The sequence below is a fragment of the Ruditapes philippinarum genome, unplaced genomic scaffold, assembly GCF_026571515.1.
Source record: "Ruditapes philippinarum isolate M1 unplaced genomic scaffold, ASM2657151v2 ctg2488_1_1_1_1, whole genome shotgun sequence".
Classification (NCBI taxonomy): domain Eukaryota; kingdom Metazoa; phylum Mollusca; class Bivalvia; order Venerida; family Veneridae; genus Ruditapes; species Ruditapes philippinarum.
In genome coordinates this window covers 63,781-91,553 of record NW_026863672.1, presented here as the reverse complement: position 1 = coordinate 91,553, position 27,773 = coordinate 63,781, and the positions used below count along the sequence as shown (strand labels likewise).

General features: G+C 34.2%; 1 protein-coding gene across 1 annotated transcript; it reads right to left on the bottom strand.

Annotated features, from left to right (window-relative positions):
* Nucleotides 1-8,016: 8,016 nt before the first annotated feature.
* Nucleotides 8,017-26,851, bottom strand: LOC132722939 (intraflagellar transport protein 22 homolog). The gene is made up of 6 exons (XM_060707562.1): nucleotides 26,717-26,851; nucleotides 24,444-24,526; nucleotides 23,752-23,844; nucleotides 21,565-21,663; nucleotides 19,761-19,861; nucleotides 8,017-9,045 (listed from the first exon to the last, which is right to left on the bottom strand). The coding sequence occupies exons 1-6, from the start codon at nucleotides 26,753-26,755 to the stop codon at nucleotides 8,891-8,893; spliced, it is 570 nt and encodes a 189-aa protein (XP_060563545.1). The 5' UTR covers nucleotides 26,756-26,851; the 3' UTR covers nucleotides 8,017-8,890.
* Between the last annotated feature and the right edge of the window lie 922 nt (nucleotides 26,852-27,773).

Below are 27,773 nucleotides of genomic sequence, written 5' to 3'. Positions count from 1 at the left end.
TCAAACAAGAACTTAGCGAGTCGGACGTGTCGCCTGACAATAGCATGAAAAATTATGTATACATGTATAAGCAAATAAGCAATTTGCAAATAAGCAAATTGGCAAATAAGCAAAGTGGCATGTCCCTACCGGCATTCCATACACAGGGTGAGAAAAAAGTGCATCCTGACATGGACTCGAACCCGTGACCCTCTAAATACCGTCCCGCGGCTGTACCGACATTTGTTAATAGTTTGGCTTTTAAAGCCCTTTATTTTGTTTCAAGATCTGTCTGACAGTCATATTGATGTATTGTTATTACTTGTGATATTTAATAAATATATGTTTTGTTAAATAATGATACCTTGATTAGGGATTTCTATGAATTTCAACCAGTCCAATCAAACAAAGAGAATACAATGATATAGCAATATTCCTATTATGTACAATAAAAAACAGTTACAATTATTATTTTAGCAATCTTAATAAAATTGTCAATCCTTGTTTCCCGATCCAGTTCAGTGTTTACATGTTAAAAGTTAAATGAGCCGCGTCACGACAAAACCAACATAGTGGTATGGCGACCAGCATGGATCCAGACCAGCCTGCATATCCGCGCAGTCTGATCAGGATCCATGCTGTTCACTTACAAACTGTATAACAAGTAGAGACACTGTTAGCGAACAGATGCAACAGATGCGCAGGCTGGTCTGGATCAATGCTGGTCGCAAACCTATTATGTTGGTTTTATCGTGACCCGGCTCAAATATATCTTAATCTTATATGAGGTCCATATTATAACCCACTTTGATAAACATATATAGCTTTTTTTATTTTTATTCTGTATATTATCTAAAATCACTTTAAAGATTTATCAATCCGTAATCATTACTTAACATAATACCTCGGGTACCCCTTTAAGATACCCGAGACGAGCCTGTGTCACCCTTTGCTAACTGAAAAGTATATAACCTATCCATATATAACCATATAATTCTTTGAAGATTTTTCTCAGCTAGGTATGCTGTAGTCCCAAGTCACTTGTTTAACTTCCCTCAAGTAAGTTATAACCTCAAAACTGATAAAATTCTAACTATAATATACTTAAATATCACCTATGTATTTATTTAAATTTACAAAAACCCATTTTGCATACTTATATCTTTTGGGACCTGTACAATTTCAATTGATTGTAATTTTAATTTTCCTACAATATCAATTTTATGCTTCATTATTTAGGTAGGTCAGTTCATTAAAAAGAGCTTAATACAAGATCCCTATGAAAAGTAATGTAATTGATAACTCAATCAAAATAAACTTTATTAATTAAAAGCTTTAATTAGATGACTTAAAAAAGAAGATTTCAATAATTGTCCATGAAAAATATAAATGTTATAGTAAATTCCATGTGGACCCCAACTATTAAAGAAAGCAGTGCCACATAAAATGTTGATACACCGGGTAATTTTACCTTAAACTAAACCTCTTAGGAAATGATACAGAATTTTTTATATAACATAAAACTTTTATATTAATATACAAACATATTTAATTGACTAAAATAAGGTAGTCCTAACAAATTTCATTTCAAAATATGAGAATTATGGCAAATCTCCTAAGATGCCTAAATGTCCAAGAAAATGCACTAAATCACTACAAAATATGAAAATTTTACCTAATTATAAGAGCCTTGGAATGTCTTTGTGAAAATTCTACTCAATTCTAGAAATGTGTCCATAGGACACGGGTGCCCCAACCGCGCCACTGTTATGTCAATCTTTTTACTAAGTCAAGGGAAATAACTCTACAAATACTGGATAAATCCACAAGCGAAACCCCAGGTGCAAATCTAAATATGCTGAGCAACCTGCCCATAAGGTTTAATGACTATGTCAAATCCTTTTTGAGTAACTTGCGACACAAGTTGAAAATTGCCAAAAATTTTGTAAGTGAAGGGCAATAACTCTAAAAATACTAAATAAATCCAGACAAAAATACCTGGTGCACAACTGCACATGCTGATCAACATTCCTGTAAAGTTTCATGACTCTAGGTCAAATACTTTTTGAGTTCCATGCGACACAAGTTGAAAATTGCAAAATTTTACTAAGTCAAGGGCAATAACTCTGAAAATACTAAAAATATTCAGACGAAAATACCCAGGTGCACAACAGCACATGCTGATCAATATTTCTGTAAAGTTTCATGACTCTAGGTCAAATACTTTTTGAGTTACATGCAACACAAGTTTAAAATTGCAAAATTTTACTAAGTCAAGGGCAATAACTCTTTAAATACTAAAAATATCCAGACGAAAATACCCAGGTGCACAACAACACATGCTGATCAACATTCCTGTAAAGTTTCATGACTCTAGGTCAAATACTTTTTGAGTTACGTGCGACACAAAAGTGAACGGACGGACGGAAGGACGGAAAAGGGTAAATCTAAATGCCCGCCACTAACGTGGGGGCACAAATATGCAGAAATTTGTTAAAATATGTGATATTATTCATTCTTATAGATTTCAATCATAGTCTGGAGGAACATGGAGTTATATTAATACCAACAAGAGGGCCATGATGGCCCTGAGGTCGCTCACCTGTATATAGTCCCCCCCCCACAATGTTGCTGGGTCAATTTAAACCAAGGGCTTTTATTTGCACAAACTTGGTAGACACCAACATCTAAGCTCTAGCTCATTGGGCTTTTTAAAAGAAGATTTCTTTAAGTTTTTACTATACACATATAGTTAAAAACAATGACACCCCAGGGGCCGGGCCAGTTTTGACCCCAGGGCTTTTATTTGAACAACTTTTGTAGACACTTACTAGAAGATGGTTCATGCTTAATATCTTAACCTTAGCTATTTGGTTTTTTTCAAAGAAGATTTTAAGTTTTTGCTATACACATATAAAGAAAATCAATGACCCCCGGGGCGGGGCCAATTTTGACCCCAGGGCTTTTATTTGAACAAACTTTGTAGACACTCACTAAAAGATGTTTCATGCTTAATATTTTAACTCTAGCTATTTGGTTTTTTTTCAAAGAAGATTTTTTAAGTTTTGCTATACACATATAAGGAAAATCAATGACCCCATGGGCGGTGCCAATTTTGACCCCAGGGCTTTAATTTGAACAAACTTGGTAGACCATGAACATGTTTGATGCTAAATATCTTAGCCATAGCTCTTTGAGTTCTTTAAAAGAAGATTTTTTAAAGTTTTTTCTAAATGCATATAGGGAAAATCATCGACCCCCCGGGGCGGGGCCAATTTTGACCCCCTGGGCGTTTATTTGAACAAACTTGGTAAACACTTATTAGAACATGTTTCCTGCTAAATATCTCAGCTCTAACTCTTTTGGTTCTTTTAAAGAAGATTTTTTAAAGTTTTTTCTATATGCATATAGGGAAAATCAATGACCCCCCGGGGCGGGGCTAATTTTGACCCCAGGGCTTTTATTTGAACAAACTTGGTAGACATCCAATAATTTAGAACAGGTTTCATGCTAAATATCTTAGCTCTAGCTCTTTGGGTTCTTTAAAAGAAGATTTTTTAAGTTTTAACTATATGCATATAGGGAAAATCAATGAACCCCCGGGGCGGGGCCAATTTTGACCCCAGGGCTTTTATTTGTACAAACTTGGTAGACATCCATTAGAACATGTTTCATGCTAAATATCTTAGCTCTAGCTCTTTGGGTTCTTTAAAAGAAGATTTTTTAAGTTTTAACTATATGCATATAGGGAAATCAATGACCCCCGGGGCGGGGCCAATTTTGACCCCAGGGCTTTTATTTGAACAAACTTGGTAGACATCCATTAGAACATGTTTCATGCTATATATCTTAGCTCTAGCTCTTTGGGTTCTTTAAAAGAAGATTTTTTAAGTTTTTACTATATGCATATAGGGAAAATCAATAACCCCCCGGGGCGGGGCCAATTTTGACCCCAGGGCTTTTATTTGAACAAACTTTGTAGACACTCACTAGAAGATGTTTCATGCCAAATATCTAAGCTCTAGCTCTTATGGTTTTTTAAAAGAAGATATTAAAAGTTTTTTCTTTTGGTTGCCATGGCAACCAGAGTTCTGCATGGAATTAAATTCTTTGAACAATCTTTTAAGGTGACCACCAAAGGAACATTCCTGTGAAGTTTGGATGAAATTGGCCAAGTGGTTTATGAGGAGATGTCATTTAAAGTAAAAGTTTACGGACGGACGACGGACGGACGGACGGAAGCCGGACGAAAAGCGATCACAAAAGCTCACCCTGTCACTTTGTGACAGGTGAGCTAAAAATCGGCAAAATATTCTATTATCACATATTTTCGCGACCTACTTCCTGTTTGATTTTCGGCTTGAATTTGGAGAGGAATGTGTTAGTTTAAGTAAATAAATTACAAAACATAAAACATAAACATAAAAACATGATTTTTGTGCATTATGTCCTTTGAGAATCATCATCTAATTAATTTAGCACTTAAAGCAGTTTTTACATAGAAAAATCAAAGCAACCATTCTGAAATACACAAATAGGGGAGGTGTGTGAGGAGGTTACAGCAATGTTGAAGCTTAGCAACGTCACAAATGATATTGACTCAAGTGATTCAAACTTAAACAAGATATGTTTGTAAAACATGTATGCCCCCTATCAGCAGCCAATTATTCATGTGATAAGGTAATTATGCATAACTTCTGACCCAGTGATCAAACAATTAATAAGGGTTATCAAGTATCTACTGGTCATGACCTTGACCTTTGACCCCTTGACCCAAAACTCAATAGGGGTCATCTGCTGGTCAAGACCAATCATCATACAAAGTTCCTAGGCCTAAGCGTTTTTAGTTAATTGATCAAAAACCGTTTTTACTTACAAGGTCAATGTGACATTGACCTTTGACCCCTTGACCCCAAAATCAATAAGGGTCATTTGCTGGTCATGACTAATCACCATGCCAAGTTTGAAGTTCCTAGGCCTAAGGGTTCTTTTATAATTGATCCGAAACCATTTTAACATACAAGGTCAATGTGACCTTGACCTTTTACCCCAAAATCAATAGGGGTCATCTGCTGATCATGACCAATCACTATGCCAAGTTTAAAGTTCCTAGGCCAAAGCGTTCTTTAGTTATTGATCAGAAACCGTTTTTACTTACAAGGTCAATGTGACCTTGACTTTTGACCCCTTGATCCCAAAATCGAAAGGGGTAATCTGCTGGTCATGAAAAATCACCATACCAAGTTTGAAGTTCCTAGGCCTAAGTGTTCTTAAGTTATTGATCAGAAACCGTTTATACTTACAAGGTCGATGTGACCTTGACCTTTGACCCCTTGACCGAAAACTCAAAAGGGGTCATCTGCTGGTCACCACCAATCATCATACAAATTTTGAAGTTCCTAGGCCTAAGCGTTTTTAGTTAATTGATCGGAAACCGTTTTTACCTACAAGGTCAATGTTACATGACCTTTGACCCCTTGACCCTAAAAACAATAGGTCATCTGCTGGTCATGACCAATCACCATACCAAGTTTGAAGTTCCTAGGCCTAAGGGTTCTTAAGTTATTGATCGGAAAGCATTTTTACCTACAAGGTCAATGTGACCTTGCCCTTTGACCCCTTAACCCCAAAATCAGTAGGGGTCATCTGCTGGTCATGACCAATCACCATACCAAGTTTGAAGTTCCTAGGCCTAAGGGATCTTTAGTTATTGATCGGAAACTGCTTTTACCTAAGAGGTCAATGTGACCTTGACCTTTGACCCCTTGACCCCAAAATCAATAGGGGTCATCTACTGATCATGACCAATCACCATACCAAGTTTGAAGTTCCTAGGCCTAAGGGTTCTTTAGTTATTGATCGGAAACTGTTTTTACCTCAGAGGTCAATGTGACCTTGGCCTTTGACCCCTTGACCCCAAAATCAATAGGGGTCATCTACTGATCATGACAAATCACCATACCAAGTTTGAAGTTCCTAGGCCTTAAGGTTCTTTAGTTATTGATCGGAAACCGTTTTTGCTTACAAGGTCAATGTGACCTTGACCTTTGACCCCTTGACCCCAAAATCAATAGGGGTCAACTACTTGTCATGACCAATCACCATACCAAGTGTGAAGTTCCTATGCCTAAGGGTTCTTTAGTTATCACTCGGAAACCATTTGGTCTACGGACAGACGGACCGACAAGTGCAAAGCAACCTGTACGAAAAATCAGCATGGCTTTTATAAAAAACAGGACCTATTCAGGCCTGTTTTGAACCAGAATTGGCAAAATCAGGGTGAAATAGACATGGACCCTGAATTTTCAAAAAATCTCACATGGGAATTCAAGTTTTTTCTACCCTGACATCGTCTTCATTTTTGTTAAAGTCAGGGTGGAAGCAGGAATATTTGCACTTTGAAAATATTTTTGACACAGATTTTACTGACTTGGAGAAATATAAGCAAAATCTACCCAGATATTTCAAAGATAGAAAATTTTCAAGAACCAGTTTCAATACAGTCTTAAAAGTTCTTTATTTCCAGCCTGATTTTTCTTAGTTAGAGTTATTAGAAATGAATATTGTAATAAACTCATAGTACAGTTTACATTGCTGTTCAGATAAAATTGATTTTTTAATTCAGAAGATAATATATTATAATGTTTATTTCTGGAAAGTTTCAGTTGATTTATGGTAAACTCCATTTACCAAAAATTCTTTTCATTTACTGAATTATTCTTTATTATTTTTTTTTTGAGATTATGTAGATTATTTAGCTCAACATGATTTATTGTTATCTATAAAATTGATAATTGTTTCTAGTAATTGATTGTATTTATATTTAACTTATGACAAACAATTTATTATTTAATGCATAAATTGGTCAGCAATAAGTAATGTTCTAGATTTTTAGTTTGTATCCATCCTCTCACAATCTGCACAGAATCTCCTACTCTAAGGTCAGCTTTCAGTTTATATAAACAAATAACCTGCAAGTGGAACTTTTTACAGTATTTCAAAATACTTTATGTTAAACTGGGCTATCTGGCAGATGAAAATAGAGAAGTTACCACAGATTGACCGACATCAGTTTAAAATCCAGAGTAAATATCACACCCTGAAAATTATTTCCAGCATGGTCATTTTCTTTAGAAAGATTGGAGGCTTTAGTTGTGATTTTAATTCAAATAAATCAACTTACAATAAAATATAATACATAAATGAGTTTTGATAATTACATAGAAAATGAGATTTAAGAATTCAACTACCCCAGCTATACAGAACTTTCTTGGGAATTTTATAGTAAAACTTATATTATAAACATGGAGCATAATAGATGTGTTAACTTTGTTATTCAATTTGAAAAAATGGAGGGAAATAAGCAGCCAATTGTAACAGATAAATGGTAAGTTATAATTGAATTATAGTTCTTAATATTTTTAATTTTTCATAAAATTGTGAATTCTGTAAGCTCAGTATTCTGAAAAGATTTTAAATAAATTTCCAGGAAACTTGTTTTAAAATATGGAGGGAAAACTTAAATCATTCTTAATTTTTCTAAATAAACTAAACATTTTGATCATTCCATTTTAGAAAAAATACTATAGTCTTAAAATGTAATAAAAATTATGACATGATTGCAAATTTGTTTTTTTCTACTTCCAAAGTTTAGGTTGAAGCCAAATAGCTCAGTAACATGTGACAAGAGGATGAAGAAGAAGAAAATGGTGTAGTTGGAAAAAAAGAATACAATAGAAGAAATATTACTGGTAATTTTTACTTTTTTCATTTTCTATCAAAATTAGTTTCAGTTTTAATTATTAAAAGTATTCATTCCTGCAAATTTTATGGAATTAATGACTTCATGAAGTCAGTACAAATATGTTTATAATGCTGTTGCTTCTTTAAAATAATTTCATCAATCATTTGTTCTTTTGAAGTTTTGATTGCAATTAATGAAATATTATACCTTTAAAACTACACTGTATGGACATATTTCTCTATATTAAGGTGTTACATTTTCTTTTAGATTAATACAGTATATATAAATTGAAAGTTGTCTATAGCATATTCCTACACTGCTTTCATATGTTTACAGATTGTGTAGTCCAGATACTATAGTGTGGAATTATGTAATACAGTGTGCAGCTACCTAGTGGAAATATCAAACAAGAATGACTTTTGAAATGTATTTAATTGTATGAAAATCAAATACAGACAAGTGGAAAAAAAAATCTCAATTATCATTTTGTCAAATCAAAAAGAACAGGAATCTGGGTGGATTTTTATTTTAATTTCAGGGTGGGATTTGCAAACTTTTGGGGCAGGATAATAACATGAGGAAAAAAGTCTGGCCTGACTTTTTAAACAGAAATCAGGGTGAATTATGGCTCATTTAAATATTTCAAATTAATTCCACCCTGAAATTACTCTTAATTTAACTAGAAGTAAATCTATTTTTAGAAATCTGTGTGAGTGAAAATTCTGCCCTGGATTTCCATTTCAGGGTGGTATTTTTTCTGGCTCATTTAAATATTTCATTTAATCCACCCTGAAAACACTCTTTATTGTATACTAAAAAATCTAAAAATAGATTTCTGTCTTCTCTATAGTCAACTGAAAAGCTTAAAAAACCTGGCTGGGAATAAATTTCTGATCCCATGTCAAATCAGGGTGTAGTCATGGTAGGCATTTTCGTACAGGTAAATTGATCTATGCCGCATTGGCATAGTAACCTGATAATAGTCCAGGTTCCATTTTTAAAAAAAATCAGTTTTGAATACACCACTAGAACAAACGTTTACTCAACAATACTCAAAGTAATCTACGGTAAATCTGAATTAATTAGAACTACAGATCAAAATTTTTCACAAGAAAATAAATAGTTTACAAAGACACAATAATTATCACAGAATTGTTTAACAAGTTTTTATCGATGGTTCATGATACTAAGTTCCTCTTGCTCTCTTTTGTCTGACATTGCAACTGTCAACTTGGCCAGGAATTGACTAAACTGATTTCTAACAGCCTCACTATCTTCTTCAATGTTTGTATGTACCACGGGAATGTTGCTAAAACATGTTGCTGGAAAATAAAACAACAACAAGATTTGTTAAATGTTTAATTTATGGTATTTGGTTGTAAGAGCCTACACAGATGTAGCGGCATAATTTAGACTAAGCCTGTAAGAATATCAGACTCTTTGTGTAAATACTCGATGTCTGGTGTAAGTACATTTAGTCTAAATGTATGCTATTTTACACGAAAGGATGAAGTTCAGCTAAGAAATATATCTAAGAATGTAAATTTTTTACTTTATTATGCAAAATACGTAAATGTTAGAAACCTTTCTGAGGAATGACAATATACGTTCATATTTTGCTTATTACTTATAATATTTGGTATATTTACTTTACCTGTTTAACCTTTAATAATTAAATTCATAACAATTATTGTTCTAGAAAGTGCACGAAGTACTACCAAATTGTTTCCAATTAAGGGATGATACAATTGAATCTTTTAACCATGTTTTAAACAAGATTGCATTTGAGAAAAATGCTATGCCACCGCATTAATACCTAAGCTCTAGGCCTTTTGGGCATTTACAAGAAGGTATTTTAAGTTTTTGAAGCCTTGTACCTTGTACCTACAGACAATAAGATTTTTTTATTTTACTATATGTATATATTGAAAATCAATGACCCCCGGGGCGGGGGCAATTTTGACCCCAGGGCTATAATTTGAACAATCTTGCTAGAGGTTCACTACACAATGTTTCATGCAAAATATCTAACCTCTAGCATTTGTCAATTGCTAGAAGAAATTTTTTTAAAGTTTTTACTATATACATATAACGAAAACCAATAACCCCCGGGGCGGTGCCGATTTTGACCCCAGGGCTATAATTTGAACAATCTGGGTAGAGGTCTACAACACAATGCCTTATGCTCTAGGCCTTTTGGGTCTTTACAAGTAGGTATTTAAAGTTTTTACTATATGTACATGTAGTGAAAATCAATGACCCCCGGGGCGGGGCCAATTTTGACCCTAGGGCTATAATTTGAACAATCTTGGTAGAGGTCTACCAGGCAATGCCTTATGCAAAATACCTAAGCTCTAGGCTATTTGGGTCTTTACAATAAGGTATTTTAAGTTTTTACTATATGTACATATAGTGAAAATCATTATGACCCCGGGGCAGGGTCGATTTTGACCCAAGGGCTATAATTTGAACAATCTTGGTAGAGGTCTACCAGACAATGCCTTATGCAAAATATCTAAGCTCTAGGCCTTTTGGGTCTTTACAAGAAGATTTTTTAAATTTGTTCTTATAATTCCTTTTGGTTGCCATGGCAACAAGATTTCTGCATGGAATGAAATTCTTTGAACAACTTTGGAAGCCCTTCACCCAAGGATCAATCCTGCCAAGTTTGGTTGAAATTGGACTATTGGTTTTTCACAAGAAGATTTTTTACGTTCACTATATAATCTATATAACAATGACCCGGGGCGGGGCCTATTTTGACCCCAGGGCTATAATTTGAACAATGTTGGTAGAGGTCTACCAGACAATGCCTTATGCAAAATATCTAAGCTCTAGGTCTTTTGGGTCTTTACAATAAGGTATTTTAAGTTTTTACTATATGTACATATAGTGAAAATCAATGACCCCGGGGCGGGGCCGATTTTGACCCCAGGGCTATAATTTGAACAATCTTGGTAGAGGTCTACCAGACAATGCCTTATGCAAAATATCTAAGCTCTAGGCCTTTTGGGTCTTTACAAGAAGATTTTTTAAATTTGTTCTTATAATTCTTTTTGGTTGCCATGGCAACCAGATTTCTGCATGGAATGAAATTCTTTGAACAACTTTGGAAGCCCTTCACCCAAGGATCAATCCTGCCAAGTTTGGTTGAAATTGGACTATTGGTTTTTCACAAGAAGATTTTTTAAGTTCACTATATAATCTATATAACACACACACACACAAACAAACACACACACAGGTGAATCGCTATATGCCACCGCATCGCAGATGCTGCGGTGGCATAAAAAAAACATATAAACAGATACGATTTCTATGGGATTTAAAAAATTGTCAGGTAGATTCTGGGTCGAATTAATGTATTGCTCTATGATCAAACAATCACCTAAAACTTATAAACAATTTACTAAAATTGAAATCAATCATGATATCAAAATACTAAATTTAAATATAATCATCCACAAATGCAACTACCTACAAAAATAAATATAACATAAGGTTTCTATAATGCACACATACCGACAAAATACATATAATCATATCAGTTTAATACAAATATTGCATTCTAAAACAAAGGTATGTTATAATGCAAAGGACATGCATTTGAAAAATAAACAAATAATGCACACAAACTATGATTTCTGACAAAAAAGCAATTATAAATATGCTTTTGGTAAAAAAACACTCAATTAAATCATCATTTCTGATGAAAGTTAATATTTTCATAAGAAATAGCTTCCTAAATAAATACCATTACTATCACAGCCTTGACTGCCACAAATTCAATTTTTAATTACTTTCCACAAAATAATATATTAAATGTATAGATTCTGCAAAAATTGAAAATGTTAAAGCCCCATGCCTCCAGAATTATACTTATTATGCCCCCATTTCGAAGAAAAGGGGGTATATTGCTTTGCACTTGTCGGTCCGTCGGTCCGTAGACCAAATGGTTTCCGAGTGATAACTAAAGAACCCTTAGGCCTAGGAACTTCAAACTTGGTATTGTGATTGGTCATGACCAGTAGATGACCCCTATTGATTTTGGGGTCAAGGGGTCAAAGGTCAAGGTCACATTGACCTTGTTAGCAAAAACGGTTTCCGATCAATAACTTAAGAACCTTAAGGCCTAGGAACTTCAAACTTGGTATGGTGATTGGTCATGACCATGAGATGACCCCTTTTGATTTTGGGGTCAAGGGGTCAAAGGTCAAGGTCACATTGACCTTGTAAGCAAAAACGGTTTCCGATCAATAACTAAAGAACCTTAAGGCCTAGGAACTTCAAACTTGGTTTGGTGATTGGTCATGACCGGTAGATGACCCCTATTGATTTTGGGGTCAAAGGGCTAAAGGTCAAGGTCACATTGACCTTTAAGCAAAAACGGTTTCCGATCAATAACTAAAGAACCTTAAGGCCTAGGAACTTCAAACTTGGTATGGTGATTGGTCATGATCAGTAGATGACCCCTATTGATTTTGGGGTCAAGGGGTCAAAGGTCAAGGTCACATTGACCTTGTAAGCAAAAACGGTTTCCGATCAATAACTTAAGAACCTTAAGGCCTAGGAACTTCAAACTTGGTATGGTGATTGGTCATGACCAGCAGATGACCCCTATTGATTTTGGGGTTAAGGGGTCAAAGGTCAAGGTCACATTGACCTTGTAGGTAAAAACGATTTCCGATCAATAACTAAAGAACCCTTAGGCCTAGGAACTTCAAACTTGGTATGGTGATTGGTCATGACCAGCAGATGACCCCTATTGATTTTGGGGTTAAGGGGTCAAAGGTCAAGGTCACATTGACTTTGTAGGTAAAAACGGTTTCCGATTAGTAACGAAAGAACCCTTAGGCCTAGGGACTTCAAACTTGATATGGTGATTGGTCATGATCAGTAGATGACCCCTATTGATTTTGGGGTCAAGGGGTCAAAGGTCAAGGTCACATTTACCTCTTAGGTAAAAACAGTTTCCGATCAATAACTAAAGAGCCCTTAGGCCTAGGAACTTCAAACTTGGTATGGTGATTGGTCATGACCAGTAGATGACCCCTATTGATATTGGGGTTAAGGGGTCAAAGGGCAAGGTCACATTGACCTTGTAGGTAAAAATGCTTTCAAATCAATAACTTAAGAACCCTTTGGCCTAGGAACTTGGAATGGTGATTGGTCATGATCAGTAGATGACCCCTATTGATTTTGGGGTCAAGGGGTCAAAGGTCAAGGTCACATTTACCTGTTAGGTAAAAACGGTTTCCGATCAATTAACTAAAAACGCTTAGGCCTAGGAACTTCAAACTTTGTATGATGATTGGTCGTGACCAGCAGATGACCCTTATTGAGTTTTGGGTCGAGGGGTCAAAGGTTAAGGTCATGACCAGTAGATACTTGATAACCCTTATTAATTGTTTGATCACTGGGTCAGAAGTCATGCATAATAACCTTTTCACATGACTAATTGGCTGCTGATAGGGGGCATACATGTTTTACAAACATATCTTGTTTAATGAAAATTTTATAAATGTGTTTAAAAGTATTGTGATGTTGGGGAGTAGACAAAGAAAGGAATTTACATATTGCAAACAGCACTTATGCCATGCCCAATCCACATGGGGAATGACCAAAACAGGGTTAAGATTAATCAAAAATGTGCAAAAATTAGCCCTTACTGTTATATGGTGATTTAAAAAAAAAATACAGCAAAATCAGTCATTAAATGTTTTTACTTACATGTATCTTAAAATCCTATTGTCAATGTTCTGCAATTTTATGAGAGTGCCTACTCTCACATATATAAGTGTCAATTTTCAATAGGGATACATACAGACTGAAACATTCATGTTTCTTTAAAAAAAACATCTATTTGTAAATTGTACAAGACAAAATAATGACATAAGCTCATTGGTAAATAAATAGAAGCTACAAAGAATAAAAAACAACACTAGGAGACATTTTCTTACCAGATAGCCGGGCTGGTGCATTCACTACGTACATGCAATGTGCAATTTATATCATGTTTCTTTCTTTATATTATACTAACATGTATATTGGGGAAAATGACATATTAAACTAGTACAAATCTAGTACATATTTAGCTAAAAGAGAGATAACAACAATTTCATTGGGTTTGAAATAAATAAATAATATATTTAATGTTAATAATTTATCTATATCCAATTCTTTATGTAAAAGAATTACATGTACTATGCTATTTTCAATACAATAAAATGATCTCCGGTGTTATAAATAAGTATTGCTGCTATTATGCAGTGTGAAAGTTCAGCATTTTTTTCATTGCAAGACACTCTCATATTAAGAATCAATGCCTGGTCAATTTTCTCTTATTTAAAATCTTAAATAGCAAATACTGAGTTTAAAAAATAAATTTCCAAGTAAATCAATAAAATTATTCTTTTATATAATTTGTTATGTAAATGAAAAGATTATAAATAAAATATAATATCTGAACCAAATAGCAGGCATAATCATATATACAGTAAGTAATCACTATACTTCTGGCATCAATAATGTCTTTACTAAAAAATTCATGCAACCACTCAGTTCAGATTGTGACTGTGTTGTGTTGTTTCAATCTCAATATTTTTATCTTAAAACATTAAACCAGACTATGCGCAGTTCCAAATTCAAAGCAGGTAAAAATCCACACAGAGATTCAACAAGGTGAAGTTACAATAATATCCTATAAGTGTTAGAATTACTAGGGGTATTACAATGTATATAGAAATATGAAGATGTTTATTAAAATTCTACAACATCAAAAGTACAGTAATATATTGTAACAAGAGGGCCATGATGGCCCTGAAGTTGCTCACCTGTATATAGGTCCCCCGAAGCAGGGCCAGTTTAAACTCCAGGGCTTTTATTTGAACAAACTTGGTAGACACCCATTAGAAGATGTTTCATGCTAAACATCTAATGTCCAGCTTGTAGGGTTTTTTCAAAGAAGACTTTTTCACACATTATAGTTAAAAACAATGACACACCTATGGCAGGGCCAGTTTTGACCCAAGGGCTTTCATTTGAACAATCTTTGTAGACACTTACTAGAAAATGTTTCATGCTTAATACACAAATGTATCTAAACAATAGCTATTGGGTTTTTTTTCAAAGAATTTTTTTAAGTATTTGCTCTTCACATATAAGGAAAAATCAATGTCCCCTGGGCCGGGCCAATTTTGACCACTGGGCTTTTATTTGAACAAACTTTGTAGACACTCACTAGAAGATGCTTTGTGCTTAATATCTAAACTTTAGCTTAGTATTTGAGTTTTTTCAAAGAATATTTTTTAAGTTTTTGTAAATCAATGACCCCCGGGGCGGGGCCAATTTTGACCCAAGGGCTCTTATTTGAATAAACTTGGGAGACATCAATTAGAACATGTTTCATGCTAAATATCTTAGCGCTAGCTCTTTTGATTCTTTAAAAGAAGATTTTTTAAGTTTTTACTATATGCATATAGGGAAAATCAAGGACCCCCTTGGGCGGGGCCAATTTTGACACCAGGGCTTTTATTTGAACAAATTTGGTAGACACTCACTAGAAGATGTTTCACTCTTAATATCTTAGCTCTAGCTGTTTTGGGTTTTTTAGAAGAAAATAATTTTCAAGTTTTTTTCTTTTGGTTTGCCATGGCAACCAGGGGAGTTTCTGCATGGAATTAAATTCTTTTGAAACAATTTTCAAAGGGGTGACCACCTAAGGAGCATTCCCATGTGAAGTTGAATGAAATTGTGCTTAGCAGTTTATGAGGAGATGTTCATTTAAATTAAAAGTTTACATATGACGGACGGACGTACGGACGAAAAAGTGATCACTAAAAGCTCACCCCCTGTCACTTTGTGACAGGTGAGCTAAAAATGGTACAAGTGATCTGATATTTATAGGTGTATAACTATCAATGCATATATATTTGTAATGTCATAATACAGAAATGAAAAACTTCAGTATCAATGTTTAGATGTACATGTATGTGTTTTAAGAATTTTGTTCATGAAGAATTTTTGTTTGACATAAAAAGGGTTAAAGACTTTGCAGCTACTGGGGGAACAGTTTTGGGTCCCCAAGGATTTAATTTTCGGCACAACAGGAACCGGAAAACCCCCAAAAGTTTTCAAAGGGGAAAATTAACAGCCCCAATCTAAGTTTTTAACAGTTTTGCAGGTTTTGAACCTCAAAGGGGATGAATGGACTAATGTTTTGAAGTTGACAACCTACCATAACCCCCTCAGCAGGTTCCCCAGGGCCTCAGAGGGTAAAAAATTTCACGAAGCAAAGACTTTTTGGCCCAAAATTTCATGATCAAATAATTTTTTCTAGTGTATTTGCACATGAATCTTTTTTATGTTAAAAAAAATTACGTTTGGAGGAAATTTTTTTGTAGTTTCTCAGTCAAATTGATAATATTTAACATTGAAAAAATGCCTAGTTATAATGTATATAACCCCCCCCCCCCCCCCCAAAAAAAAAAAGAGAACAAAATAAATTAATAGCATCTTTACTGTGAAAGAATAAATTAAGCAGCAGCTTTTCTGATTAAAAGTTTAAAATATAAAAATTATCTTTACTGGTATGCTATATATCATATTAATTTTAAATACCAAAATGCACTAGGAATATCTAATGGAAATAACAAATGTACAGGCACTCCAAGTAAATCAAAGACGTATCATAAACCTTTAAAAGCAATCAATAATTTGACACCTCAAGTATGGAATGCCGGTAGGGACATGCCACTTTGCTTATTTGCCAACTACTTAATTGCTTATTTGGTAATTGCCGATTTGCTTATTTGCTGATTTGCTAATTTGCTTATTTACTAATTGCTTATTTGCTTATATACATAAATTTTTATGCTATTGTCAGGCGACACGTCCGACTCGCGAAGTTCTTGTTTGATATAAAATAACAAGTCTTTATTTCAAGCTCATGAACCTACATCATGCTATTATAAACAATTATGTTTATAAAGTTTTGTTAATTTTAACTTGTGACAATTATGATCAATCCATCATTACCTAGAATATAGGTAGAAAGACAGATGGATACATTTTAATCAATTTCGAAAAAAATAAATTCAGTTTCAGAAAGTAGTTGTTTTTTTAAATTATCTTGAGTTTCAGTTTTAGCTCCACTATTCAGAGAATAGGGATGCTATTCTACCCACCAATGCATTGGTTTTCTTGGTAACTTGTTTTTCTGTCATATCTATGTTACTTTTGCTGATTCATGCATCTTACTGCAACTTTGCATAAACTTTGCGTTACAAGCATGCATACAAAGTACATGAAGAAGCTGTGCCCATTATATACTGAATGTTAAGGTCACCAATGTATTGTACTGAGAAGCCTTTGTTTTTCTGTCATATCTCTGTTTCTATTGCTTATATCTAACTGTAACTTCACATAAGCATTACATAAGCAGCATGCATACACAATATTCAAAGAGGCTTTGTCCATTATACCCTAGGTCATGGTCATGGTCATGGTCACCTGATAGCATGTAAAATGTACAACACATAGAAATGGAAAAGTGTGACCAAATTTCAAAAACATTGAACCAAAGCAAAATGTTGATGCACACACAGACATAAGTGATCTAAAATCTTACAGAGCTAAAAACGAAGCCTATTGCTTAAGTGCAAAGACAAACACCCGTGTTTGGCATACACCAAGTGTATCATTTGTGATACTATGTGTTCGTACCACTAGAATGAGGCCCTCTATGACAAATGAGAATAACTGAGAATAACGACATGTTATATGCCATAAAATGAGAAATAGTTTTGTTTTCAAGTTCTTTTATTTTCAATCTTTACCCAATAATTTTCACTTATATATGACTTATCAAGTGTTTATTATGCCATCAATCTCTGAGTTAAGCTGCACAAACAGATATATAGCTGCAGCACATTATAAGACATTCTCAAGCACAGATGCTGGCGGGTCAGATCTTGCCCATAACGTGATACGCGTCTATAAACACTATATCAAAACTATTTTAATATTTATTTAAATACGAATTGGACATCTGTTACAACGATAAAACCATTAAGTACTTTATTGAGACTTGGTGGTATATGGTATTTTTTCATACCGGTATATGTAAAAATTGCTTGAAAACCAGTTTTAACGATGTCCAATTCGTGTTTAAATATTAAAATATCTTAGAGTGTTTACACAGCCACATATCACGTTGGGATCTGACCCCCAAGTGTCTGTGTTCTCAAGGACATGTCAGCCATCAGTTGTAGACATATATCTGCGTAGGCATCACTGCAACTAAATTCATTGGCCAACAGTATTCTTGGAAAAACACTGAATTTACAAGAATACTGTTGGTAAAAGTTAACAGATCTGGCTCAACTGGTTGTCTGTAGTCAGATTTTCCATATACTTCCGGCACATTGTAAACTTTTTCTATTGCAAAAAAGCAAATTAGCAATAGGCAAATAAGCAAATACGTAAACCAGCGGTTAACAAATAAGCAAATTAGCAATTAAGCAATTGGCAAATAAGCAAATTTGTCGTTAAGCCTATCAGCCATTGGCAGATAAGTAAATCGGCAATTAGCAAATAAGCAATTCAGTAATTGGCAAATAAGCAAATTGGCATGTCCCTACCGGCATTCAATAGTCAAGTATGTAATTCTTATCAGTTGTGTAGAGCTATTTTTAGCGCTGTCAAATTGCATCCACTGATGTCACGCTTCAGTGCACAGGCTATAAACAATGCTGTGTATTACACACGGTGACATTTTTTTGAGTGTGATTTTAACATATGTAGGATTTGATAGGTAATTAGGAGTAGATTAAAGGTAATTATTATTGCATAGCTGAAAATCCCACGGGGCAAATTGACTCTTGTGCAGATTTTATCACGTGTCAAATTTGTGCATTTCCTGATTTTCACGAGTCAAAACCCGGATCCCCGTGTCAATCGAGAGCCCTGGGTGCCCCAAATAAATTTGTACTTATTTAATTCAAATGTAATATTATAATGCACTTGAAACAGACCATTAAGAATGCCAGGAAAATTTTAACCATGTTTACTGACCGATAAGAAATCTGGAAATAGATCTAACATATAAAATTACCATATCAACAAATAAAATATGATAAAACAGTAGCTGCCAGTCAGACGCACCTGATTATTTTTAGAAATGAAAGAAAAAAAGAAACCTTTTAATGCACAATGGGAGTTAATCTAGTAAAAAATGTGCTAGAATTTATATTGGTCTTAGTCATTTACCCTACAATAATGAACCTGACCTTTCGATCAAGTGAATATCCTAAATCATTTGGAAATAGATGTTACAAGTTTCATTTTTAACAAGAATTTTTTTTTTAATATTAAATCAATGGACATTTAAGGTCTCTTTGTTGCTCTAGGCCTTAGAAATGCTTACAACTACAATGTATGTGTGATGTTTTATGTGAATACATTTAGTTTATAAATGACATATGAGCCACGTAACGACAAAACCAATATAGTGTGTTTGCGACCAGCATGGATCCAGACCAGCCTGCACATCTGCACAGTCTGATCAGGATCAATACTGTTCGCTATCAGTTTCCCTACTTGTAATAGGGTTTGTAAGCAAACAGCTAGGATCCTGATCAGACTGCGCGGATTCGCAGGCTGGTCTGGATCCATGCTGGTCGCAAACCCATTATGTTGGTTTTGTCATGGCGCTGCTCACTTAGTTAATTAATGACATATGAAAATGCATGCAAAACTATAACCAGGGGTTGGGTTAACAATTAAACAGGAGTGTTTAGTACCACAGTGCCCTGCGTTTCAGCAAATTGTTGTGCTTAAAATGATATATAGAATATTTAAGCATTGATTTATTAGCTTACAATATTGATTGCTACAGTGGTGCTATACATTCTAACATTGATCAATCCCTGTCATTCTGTGCTATTTAAAAGATTTAAAAAAAATTCGGAAAAAGTTAGGAAAAAAATAAGATCACATTAGTAAAACAAAACTTAGAAATGTTTTTGTCAAGACTCACATAATTGTGCTCTCTCTCTGTCAGGGGCACTAGGTTTATGGTGGGCAAAAACACAGCAAGATGTTTCCTTTATGCCCTGGTCATCTATAAAATATGCATACCTGTAGCATAGAAAATATTCATGATTAACATTAATTACATACTTGTAAATGAAATACTGAAGAATATTGGTGAAATAATGTGTATATTTTTATTTTAATTATTAACACTTATTTATTTATGTCGGATACAAGCTATGTCGGATACAAGCTTAAAGCTTATGTTTTGTACTGTTAACCATAACTGACTATAAATAAAGTTTGTCTTACTGTCTTACACTGTAAATAATTATTTTTTACTGCAGTGAAACACATTTTCCATATTTTCTGTATATATAGTGTCTTGCTGGACTTGTTTCCAATACACAAAAATAAAAGGGAAGTATTTCAAATTTAAAGGTCAAAAAAGAGAAAAATGAAATAAATCCTTTATCCAAAAGAAATATTTGAATATGCTCTACTTATTGTCATTTCATTTTTAAACAAGTTAACAAAATTTGACATCAAATTTCATAATTCTTGCTCTTATTGTGGAGTATAAAAAAAACTCTACAAAATTTTCCAAAGAAGGTTCTAACATTTACAATTTTAGGTGACACTTTTTCATGCTTGTACATGTTATATATATACATATATTTCAACTTCAGAGTATTTAAAAATATTAAAGTTTTAAGAAATTTATAAAAATAATTTGGTTCCCAGTGAGAGAAAAACTCTATTCTCAGAGTAATAATGGCTAGCTCACAGCTCTAACACAATTATATTGTATCTTTATAATTATTCTTTTAAACTTAAATCACAATCTCATCTTTATCATATGACTTTAAAGGCACATTATGCCTGAGAATTCATAATTCTTTAGGAATGTCAAATAAGTGTTTAATAATGGATCAAATGCATGTTAGATGTTTTAAAACTAAAACTAGAAATGTGTCCATAGGAAAAAATCAACAAAGGGCCATAATTTCAAAAATTTGGTCGCAGCGAAAATCCCTTCCCTTAATACCATCTACACCTTAATATTGTTCATCCCTGTAAGTTTAAGCAAAATCTGCCACCCGGTTTAAGAGGAGTTGCGTTCACAAAATTTCTACATAGTATATAGTGAAAAAATCAACAAAGGGCCATAATTCTGTAAAATTTGGTTGCATCAAAAATTCCTTCCTTTACTGCCATCTTCACATTAAGGTTGTTCATCCCTGTAAGTTTAAGCAAAATCTGTCATCCGGTTTAAGAGGAGTTGCGTTCACAAAATTTCTATATAGTATCTAGTAAAAAAATCAACAAAGGGCAATAATTCTCTTAAATTTGGTCACAGCAAAAATTCCTTCCTTTACTACCATCTACATATTAAGGCTGTTCATCCCTGTAAGTTTAAGCAAAATCTGCCATCCGGTTTAAGAGGAGTTGCGTTCACAAGATTTCGGGACGTACCGGACGGACGGACAAGTGCAACGCTATATGCTCCCACATTGCGGGGGCATAAAAAGTAGTGCCTTGTCGTAAAAGTAACTCTATGTAAACAAAGTAGTTTTTTGACCTCCATACAAAATACTAATTCAATATAATTATACCAATTGCCAACACAGCTAAGATGCAAAGATTGTTCATGTGAATAGCAAATAAGTATATTTTTGGAAATTGTAATAAGATACCAAAAATAAACAGTTTTGGGAAAAAGAAATCATAACATTTCTCAGGCACAATGGGCCTTTATTATTACAGACTATTAAATGTACATTGCACTAAACCAAAAAGGTGTTTACCAGTTTTCTAGATCTTTATCATGGTTAGGTTGGTCAGGATTGTAAACAAATATGATTCCAGTGGTGTCTCTAGCCATTGCCGGCCAACATGCCTCAAACCTGAAATATTAATATAATGTTAGTGGTATCTCTAGCCATTGCCGGCCAACATGCCTCAAACCTGAAATATTGATATAATGTTAGTGGCATCTCTAGCCATTGCTGGCCAACACGCCTCAAATCTGAAATATTATTCTAACACTATCAGAATTTTTTCTATATAAACAAAGAAGGCTCGAAACATGCATTATTCTACAACAATCCGTTCTTATTATCTCCCTATGTGTTATCACATTGAGGGTGCCATTATGTTTGAAAAATCTGATAAATAAATAAAACAATTTTTTGTTGAATTTTGTTTTTGAAAACTATCTAGAATGAAAGAAAATGAACTAACTAAGAACATGAATCCGAACACCAATATCTTTAATTCAGTAGTTTAAACGCTGTAGTCAGATGTTTAAAGTGTTGTTTATGTGACATCACAATGCATGTGCAAAACAATCAAATCAAATACGCATTTTAATGTCGCAAACAAATTAAGTTTTACATTTATTTCACTTTTAATAATTTGTTTTTTGCTTGAAAAATTACAGAGTGAAATAAAATAAACAAAGTTTTGTCAACGTTTTCAAAATTCATTATTCTCAAAATGTTGCTACACATGGTTGTTTTAACGACAGTTTTTTTTCAACCCACTGGCACAGCCTTTAAAGAACGTTCTATCGGAAACTCTGAGGTGAAAAAAAATTAACCACCAAACTTAAAGTCCTGGGTGAGCTAAATTGCTTTATAATAATGCTTATATTTTTTCTTGATGTGTTAGAATGGAAATAGATATTAATTCTTCAAGCATTGTTGTCTAATAATGCATGTTTTTCGTTCAAATGCTTTGTAATTTATCACTCAGGCCTATCGGCCTTCGTGATTATATTCCTATGCATTTGAACTCAAACCGTGCATTATTGTACAATAATGCACTTAAAATTGATATCTATTTCTTAAATATAATGTTTTTATATACTTTACCATGTATTAAAAAAATCTGGAAAATGGGTGATCACTCAGGAGCTATGAAAAAAAAGCAAATATTAAACAACTGTAGACTTGGTTTGATACAGTCTGTTTGTGAGATAATGTAAAGTGCAGTATCATCCCTGATGCAAAAGCCCTTTATCAACAAGTTTAGCAGCATTTAATCCTCAACACTAAACTTATTTGAATATAAGGATTTTACAGACAGGAATATCTAGCTCTCAGGTAACTCTTTAACGAATTCTCGGCAGAGCTTTGTTAATGCCGTCAACAGTAACCCTGAAGCTGTGTACCGATCAATCCGTTGCACATATTCATTATCCCTCATGTACAGACTCAATCAAACCGAGTCGGCAATTCTTTTGTAATTTTGCATCTGAGGGATCACTTTGTTTCCAGATTTTTATATTTTCATTGAGCACATTTTCTTATACTTACCAAATACTTATAAATTTACAACTCTATTAATAACAGCAAAATGGCACCATTCTCACATTCTAAGCATGCAATTTATTCATAAACAGTGGAAATGCCATATTTAAGCATTAAAGCATGCAACTTGTCTAACATGGGGGGGAGGGGGGAGGGGGGGGGGTGTATTGAGACAGGTTTTTCTAGCTCTGTTGTAAACAGTAGATAATTCTATCTGATATAAGAATCATAAACCTTGAAGGACCAGAAAAATATAACAACACTGACTTGCAGTATGGGGCAATTTTTTTACATCTGGCAACACAGTTCTTTAAGCAACACCTGCTGATGTCACAATAGAACTTAAACTCTGAACAAAGCCTTTCAGTTTTAGCAAGTGTTAAAGCAGATCTATAGATTTCAGGGTGTTCATTAGCCATGAAATCCTGAGGGTCATTTTGACTAAGTCTTACCGACTACAATGTCAAATCTCTGTGATTTTCACAAAATTTGACCCTCCAGTTAAAATCTTGAGGGTCAAATCAGGCCTTTTGGAAATTTTAAGGGTCAAAGAGTCATTTCAAGGGTCAAATGGACACCCTGGATTTCATAAAACACTATAAGGTCCATTCTAATAACTGCTAAAATTCCATTTGGGCCTTAAATTATGACATTCATGTACTGTTCAAATGACAAACTTACTTTTTATCACCACTACAGTCCCATAACTCTACCTCAACAGCAGACTGTCTACCATGTCCGGCACTTGGGTTGTGATTTTCAAACTCCAAAATTCTGAAAATGCAAAAATGAGAAACTAAATACTTCCCTGAATGCAAGATTTGATATGGTGAAAAAAAGTTTAAAGACAGTTAATATGTGTGTTGATTGGAATTTAAAATAATATACTTGTATAATGTATATGTTTAAAATTTTAAGAAATTGGTAAAGTTACCTACATAACTTTAATAATGAAGTTCTTTTTATACTTTTAATTTGCAATGCTGTACTTTAAATTTTTGACTGGGTGTGCCTATATGTTAAGTATTACTATCTGTACCTAGTCTGTACCAATTACATGTACATGTATTTAATGAGCGCGGGGCTTTGACCTATGACCTTGTACCTAGGTAAAGCCCTGCAACATTGTTGTAGGCTTCCCACATACATTTGTTAATTTCTTTTACATTCTTTTTCTGTTACTTATATACCCATCTACTTTGAGAAATGACCCAGCTTCTTTCAAACATTAGCTCAGACCCATGCGCTGATCTTGCTTTTGAATTCGTCCATTATTAAATTCAGAAATTCTAATATGATAAACTCAGACAGTCATTAGTAAAGTGTCTTGTGGCAGGGAACACCAGTATAATTCAGGGAGAAAACTTTTATACCTAACACCTTGTGTTGGATGATAATCTCCACTAGATGTGTCTGTTGCATCTGCTAGGAAATTTGATAAAGCTGTTTTGCCACTCTGTAAGAAAGAATACACATTAAAAGTTTGATAAATATATCTTTTGTAAATAAAGTGCTGTATTATAAAGGAATTTGAGAACTTAAACTGGTGAGTCCAAAGTCTGACTCTGACACAATGTGCTTTAGATATTTAACTGGTACTGCACAGCACAAAAAAAAGCCATAAACAGCTGAACTGTAACTTTTCCTGTCACAGGGTGATAAAAAGTAGCAGCCTGACCAGGACTCAAACCCACGACTTTCGGAATACTGTATTGCAGCTGTACTGACTCCGGAACCTCAAATGTATCAAACCATTACACATCTTCTCAAATAAATAGTGAACAGTTCTTAACTGTGACATACTCCCCCGCTATATTAAAATTTAAAACACGGCACTTGGCCGCCATATTGCCAAAATGTTTGACCATGTGATTACGAGATTGACATTTATGAACCAACGTGCCTCCAATATTTTTATAAATTACTTTTTTTCAAAGATATTGAAAAGGGTGATTTACTGCCTTTTATATTCAATAAAAGCATATTTAAGTACTAAAAATTTAATGAAAATAAGTAAAAACTTTATCTTGAATAAAAATATCGAAATCATGTCAACAAAATGTTCTAGATATAGTACATGACTATTCAAATCTGTTCCCGCGAATGACGTCATACGAGGTCTCGCGTGGCACCTGAATGTCATGGCCGCATCAGATGAAAAAAACGTTAAATAGCGGCTTATAAAGTTTTGGAAGCCAGAACTACAAGATCTACTAAATATTTTTAACACTATCAACTAAGTTGGCTGAAACCACAACATATAATATTATATTAGATAAGTTTGCCAAACTGATAGTTCGTAAAAACCACTTTCACCCTTCCCAGGGTCGCAGATTCCAGTCCAAGTCAGGCTGCACATTTTTCTGATTTAGGGTCAGCTCGGCCCTAAAACATACTCGGGCCCCCGAGTCAGCTCGGCCCTATTCCAACCCGGCCCACTTTTAAAAATGGGTAAAGGACATCAAAGGACTCCTTTTGGCACGGGCTATTATTATCGATCAATGTGTATGTTTAAGATAACGATTACAATTATGATTGACTCATTCATTCAAATTTGATTAATGACCACCTGCAATTAATTAGAAGCTTATGCTATTAAGTAAACACATTTTGTTTCATATTTTTTTGAAAATTACTTTACAAACAAAATGCATCTAGGGAAACACATTTTTATCATATCTATATTCACAGCCACAAGTATCGAACCTGGGAAGAAAAAATATGAAGATATTTTATCAATCTGTTCATATTTTTTCTTCCCAGGTTCAATAATCGTGACAGTGTCTATATTAATTATATCGAATCTGCAAAACAAATAAATAACTTTTTTTTCTAAATATACTTTATTTCAGCAGATGTATAATTATATAATAGATAATAAGATATTTCTTATTATTCATTTACCTTAACAACATGCAAAACAAAGTAAATACGTTGTAGGGCTATATATTTTTGTAAAGTGGGCCGAGTTGGCGCGATAGCTCAGTTGGTTAAACCACTTAAACCACTGACTATCACTCCTGAGGTCCCGGGTTCGATCCTGGGTTACACCCTTGGGATTTTTCAGAGACACTTTCAGTGTTTCCCACCTACATAGAGGTGTACTGGTAAGAAATGCAGACCAATCCTCGCATGAATCAGTGCTATATACTGGGAAAAAACCAGGGGTCTGTCTATTCAATAAGAGCTAGGGACTGGTTCCCGGATTCCCTTGTATCTTAAAGCTGTTTCTTAAATGTATACAATGTATACCTGCCTGTAACACTCGTAAGAGGGGTTGGCAGTATCCAGAGATAGATAGATAGAGTTGACCCGTGCCGAGTTGACCTTGCCGAGTTGGTATAGGGTTGACTCTTTTCCCATTTTTCTCACATTTTGACTGCCTAGCTATTGATTAGTGAATGCCAGACATTTCACTCCCATAAAGTGAACCGTCTTGATGTGGAGCGAAATCGCTATTGACCCTATAGTTATAGCATGCACAAATTCTTTAAAGATTCAGAAAAGTAACACAAGATATTCATCATGTTCATACATTCATGCAAAACCGTTAAATTTTTCAGTGACAAGCGCAAATATGACTCCATGCTCTTCAAAATAAAGAAACCTTTTTTCAGAAACACATTACTGGTATAATGAAACTTACCTCACATGGTCCTAGCACTAAAATCTTTGCTTTAAACATGTTGTACTCAGCAAGTCAGCAACTAAGTGAAATAAACAAATATTTTTGATGGAATGCGTCTGTCGCGATGTATACTTCCGGCGGTATTAGAAATTATACCGTCTGTGACATTCACAAACATTTGAGGTTGAACGCCACTATTTGCATGTTCAACAGGCAGAAAAAAAAACAATCCGTCAAATGGGTTAAACCGTTCACGCTTAATTAATTGGCAGGGCTACATTTAAATATATCGATACATTCTGTAAACTGGGACAAAAAATAACTGTATGTTTTTGGCTCCAGTGTAATTTAAAATAGATAAATACAGAATCCCTACTGCAGTCTGCAGTACAGCAAAGAAAGCCCAACACGGCAAAATTGAAAATGATTGAGCCTGTTCATGGACGGTACAGGAAAGTGCAAGTTACCGTCCACGCCCCCTAGCACCGGCATTAAGCAGAATTCAACATTTAAACATGAAATAGTAAAATTTTGAATTTAGAAACACCCGCATATGTGTTCATACGGCGGTTATCATGGAACATTTAATATGTGACACTGTAGTGCCATTCCATGAAAGCGGCGTATGGTCCCCAAGTAATTAAAAGCGTGTGCCCTAAACGAGAAGAAACAATGGGCGGAACTAAGTAAAATGGAATTTTGAAAGGGGATCAGATGTTAAGAAGCATGCGTTTCACAGATAAGACGTCAAATTAAAGACAAATTTAAAAAGCAGGCAACATATCCTAAGGGTGATTCAACATTATTCAAGTAGGAATATATTGGAACCACACAACTAGAAATGCCAAAAAGTTGAAACTAAAAATACCACAAGCACAACAATAATGTCGTGCTGAACGATCTTCAAAGATCGACAATATAACATCATTGATTAAATATACGGAGAGACTTTCAACAGCCGCCACACGGCACAAATAACACGGATGTGATCATAAAATAGATAAATACAGAATCCTCAAAGAAAGCGCAACACGGCAAAATTGAAAATGTTGCAGGCTCGGTTTGATTGAGCCTG